The sequence below is a fragment of the Microtus ochrogaster genome, unplaced genomic scaffold (genome assembly GCF_000317375.1).
Source record: "Microtus ochrogaster isolate Prairie Vole_2 unplaced genomic scaffold, MicOch1.0 UNK158, whole genome shotgun sequence".
Classification (NCBI taxonomy): Eukaryota; Metazoa; Chordata; class Mammalia; order Rodentia; family Cricetidae; genus Microtus; species Microtus ochrogaster.
Genome location: NW_004949256.1, coordinates 6,661 through 8,913, shown reverse-complemented (window position 1 = coordinate 8,913; position 2,253 = coordinate 6,661). Strand labels below are relative to the sequence as shown.

The window sequence follows — 2,253 nt, the reverse complement described above, 5'->3', positions numbered from 1 at the left end:
CTAATTTAGATGCCCAGCAACACTTCCTGTTATTTTTTCTCTATACAGACTTTCAGAATATTTTTCCACAATAGACGCTATACTTGTGTTGATAATATTATCTGATGTTATTTTTACCAATTAATTTCCTTTTAAAATCTAATTCCAATAAAATGTTTTTTTTCTACAAAATGGAAAGAATTAACAGACCATTGTTACTACAGTGTAGCTTCCAATGCTTCTGAATGTAAAGAAAGTGTATTTTTATAAAATCTAGATCTACACAGTAAGATTTGTTATTGTGTAGTTCAAGTTGGTTATCTGCTTTTATTTTTTTCCTTACTAGGTCTAACTAAAATTTTTTAAACGTGGGTGTAGAATGAGAAACCATACGTAAACTACAGAGTTTATTCTTCTGGGGTTATCAGATGACCCTAAGATCCAGGTTGTGATCTTCGTCTTTCTCTTCATCACCTACACACTTAGCATCACAGGGAACTTGACCATCATCACGCTCACCTTGGTGGATTCCCAGCTCCAGACACCCATGTATTTCTTCCTCAGGAATTTCTCTATATTGGAAGTGTCCTTCACAACCGTTACTATTCTCAAGTTCTTGGGCAGCATAATCTCAGGGGATAAAACCATTTCCTTCAACAACTGCATGGCTCAGTTATTTTTTGTCATTCTCTTTGGAGTCACCGAATTTTACCTTCTGGCTGCCATGTCCTATGATCGTTATGTTGCCATCTGCAAGCCCCTGCATTACCTGACCATCATGAGTCAGAAAGTCTGCACAATGCTTGTCTTTGTCTGCTGGCTGGTCTCTTTCTTAATCATCTTTCCCGCACTCATGTTGGTCATACAACTTGATTACTGTGGGTCCAATATCATTGATCACTATATCTGTGATTATTTCCCTCTGCTGCAACTTTCCTGTTCAGATACAAAATTCCTGGAGAAGATAGGGTTTTCCTGTGCTGTTTTTACCCTAATGTTCACTTTGATGTTAATATTTCTGTCCTACACATATATCATCAAAGCCATTGTGAAGATTCCTTCTGCTAGTCAGAGGACCAAGGCCTTTTCCACATGCTCTTCCCACATGATTGTCATCTCCATCTCTTATGGAAGTTGCATTTTTATGTACATTAAGCCCTCGGCATCAGATAGAGCATCGTTGACTAAGGGAGTTGCTGTGTTAAATACTTCAGTAGCCCCCATGCTAAACCCCTTCATTTATAGCCTGAGGAATCAGCAAGTCAAGCAAGCCTTTATGAAGATGGCAAAGAAGATGGTGTTTTTCACAAGTACATGAAATGATGTGGTATATTGAAGGCCAATTCATAAGTGCTAGTGACCCAGTAATATTCCCATGACACTCCCCACTTCTTTGTTTATTTTTTCATTTTTTGTTAACAGTTTTCTAGCCTATCTGGTGTGGGACAATTGTCTATATTTTGTCAATTATTTCTTGAATAAACATTGATTGGCCAGTATCCAGGCAGGAAGTATAGGCAGGAAACCCAGACAAAAATTGGCCCCGGCTTGGCCACTTGCTTCCCCTTAAGGCTTGCCGGGGTTTGGGAGTTATTTTTCCGGAAAAAAAATGGAGTTAAGCATGGCTTATTGATAGCAGCATATTCTCAGATGGGCTGTGCTCGCTAAAGGCAAGTGCTCTCGTTTAAGAGAAGCTTCCTGGCTCAGCTTTAGCTGTTAAACCTTGCAACTCATTAAATAGGTCCTTCCACGAAACACTTAAATGGTGTTGATGAAAATCTGACCACATGCTTTTTTATTTTCAGCTGTAGCAGGAAAAAAACTGTGCCATTTTAAAATGCTGGCTTTTTGGGTCATCCTGCCAGGGCAAACTCTGACTCTTTCAGGTAGGCGGTCCAACTATGGAGCATTTAAGTGTAGTTTGTGTGCAGACTGCTATAGCTTGTTTGCTGGCTGGGACCTGGAAATGCCATAGAGTTGTGGCAATAAACATGGCTCTGGCTGGTACCCCTGCCATGAGCCTGTAATCTCAGAAAGCCAAGGAGTGGGCTGGATCTAGCTGTCAAAGCCACAACTTTAATCCTCTCCTTATTACTTAGCAAATTAAAGACTCATTGGTCAGAGAAAGAGATATATGCAGTAAAGAGAGATTCAAAGACAAAGAAAACCTCTGAGGGGTTTACACTGTGTTAAAAATATATGCAAGCTTGGGAGAGTAAAGAACAAGGTTAAAGTCATTAAAATAAAAAAGAAAGAGAGCAGTTGGGTTTGGTG

The 2,253-nt window shown here is 39.5% G+C and overlaps 1 protein-coding gene across 1 annotated transcript; it reads left to right on the top strand.

Annotated features, from left to right (window-relative positions):
- Window positions 1-358: 358 nt before the first annotated feature.
- Window positions 359-1,297, top strand: LOC101989845 (olfactory receptor 6C1-like). The gene is given in 1 exon segment (XM_013355527.1): window positions 359-1,297. A coding segment is annotated over 1 exon segment (939 nt).
- The last annotated feature ends 956 nt before the right edge of the window (window positions 1,298-2,253 follow it).